Raw genomic sequence first — 1,706 nt, 5'->3', positions numbered from 1 at the left:
CGTGTCAAAATTTGTCACTGAAGTGCTAATATTCCTGAAAATGTTTTTTTTCCTCGAACCATGAAATTGTTATAATATATGGAGTTCAGAAATAAGCTTTTAATCCATATCAGCCTTTTTTACGAGCAAAAAGTATGGTGCAATCGTTACTCCCACTATTACTGAACATTTTCTGAACATGTTCAAATCTGATCTAAACCGCATTTACAATAAAACGTGATTTTTTAAAAGCTTCTCGCTACGGGGCAAAATGGTCATACCTGATCGAAACAACATGATCAGTTTTATTTTTGTAACATAACCTCAAAATTCAGTTGTCAAAAACATAAACACATCAGTTTCATTACGGACAAATCATGGTGCGGTTCTACAAGCGGCGTTCAGAGCGGAATAATTGGCCACAAAGCAACCTGAATGCGGCCATCGAAGCTGTTAAAAATGGAACACCGATTCGTCGCGCTTCCGTCGTCTACCAAATTCCGAGAGCAACGTTGAAATGCTATGTAAACAGTGTACGCCCGCCACAGATCCAGAAACTTGGAGGATTTTCCTGTGTGTTTACGGAAGCGCAAGAATCGGAGCTACTGGACTACATATTGTTCATAGAACAAAGCTTCTATGGAATCACCATCAAGGAAATCCGAAAATTAGCCTTCGATTTAGCTGAAAAAAATGGCATTAATCATCCATTCAACAAAAATTTCCGTAAAAGTTTCCGTAAGCGCCACCCGCAAATCTCCCTTCGGTCGCCTGAAGCAACCTCAGCAGCCAGGGCACAAGGATTTAACCGTGTAGCTGTGGACAAGTTTTTCGATCTCTATGAAACAATTACCCGTTCGAAGAACATTCCGGATCACAGAATTTATAACGTGGACGAAACTTCCATCGTTCCGGTAAATGATAAAATTTGATTGTGAGTAAGCAGGAGTTTACCTACTAATAATTTCCATTTATAGGTCCAGTCCAAGCGATCCAAAGTGCTAGCATTACGGGGAAGGAGGCAAGGCGGCTGTTTGACTTCAGCTGAACGAGGAGTGTTAAGTACCGCTTGTATTTGTATGTCCGCTACCGGACACTTCATCCCTCCATTTGTAATCTTCCCACGAGTTCGGATGACGGACAGATTGAAGCAAGGCGCACCTTCTGGAACCATTTTCGCGTGCAATCCCAGTGGCTGGACGACTTCAGAAGTTTTCAACAAATAGTTTGAACACTATATCAGGCACACAAAACCATCGACGGAGGATCCAGTTCTGCTAATACTCGATGGCCACAGCAGCCACACAAAGAATCTCGAGTTTGTCGATCGGGCGAGAGAGTGCAGTGTCCACGTACTTAGCTTGCCGCCACACTGTAGTCACAAGTTACAGCCCCTGGACGTGAGCTTTGTGGGACCGTTTAAAACGTATTTTTCCCAAGCCATTGAAAGCTACCTCAAAGATAGACCAGGAGAAGTTGTGACATTGAATGAGATGAGCTCCCTATTATCCACTGCGTACCACCGTTCGGCAAGAGCAGAAGCAGCGATTAACGGATTCCGCAAGACTGGAATTGTCCCGTTCAACAGATTCGCATTCGCTGATAGTGATTTTTCTCCATCAATTGTTACTGACATAGCATTGTCGGATGCATTAGCTTGTGCTGCAGTAGATCCAGCAGAAGAAGCACCTTCTATCGAGACAGATCCCGGGAGTAGATTGCCGAGC

The 1,706-nt window shown here is 43.6% G+C and overlaps 1 protein-coding gene across 1 annotated transcript; it reads left to right on the top strand.

The window, feature by feature from the left end:
- The first annotated feature begins 356 nt into the window (after positions 1 to 356).
- On the top strand, positions 357 to 1,205 carry LOC110675156. Its single transcript, XM_021839544.1, has 2 exons — positions 357 to 893; positions 957 to 1,205. The coding sequence occupies exons 1-2, from the start codon at positions 357 to 359 to the stop codon at positions 1,203 to 1,205; spliced, it is 786 nt and encodes a 261-aa protein (XP_021695236.1).
- Positions 1,206 to 1,706: the final 501 nt, after the last annotated feature.

This window comes from Aedes aegypti, chromosome 2 (genome assembly GCF_002204515.2).
Source record: "Aedes aegypti strain LVP_AGWG chromosome 2, AaegL5.0 Primary Assembly, whole genome shotgun sequence".
Lineage (NCBI taxonomy): Eukaryota > Metazoa > Arthropoda > Insecta > Diptera > Culicidae > Aedes > Aedes aegypti.
This window is presented reverse-complemented; position numbering and strand designations above follow the sequence as displayed.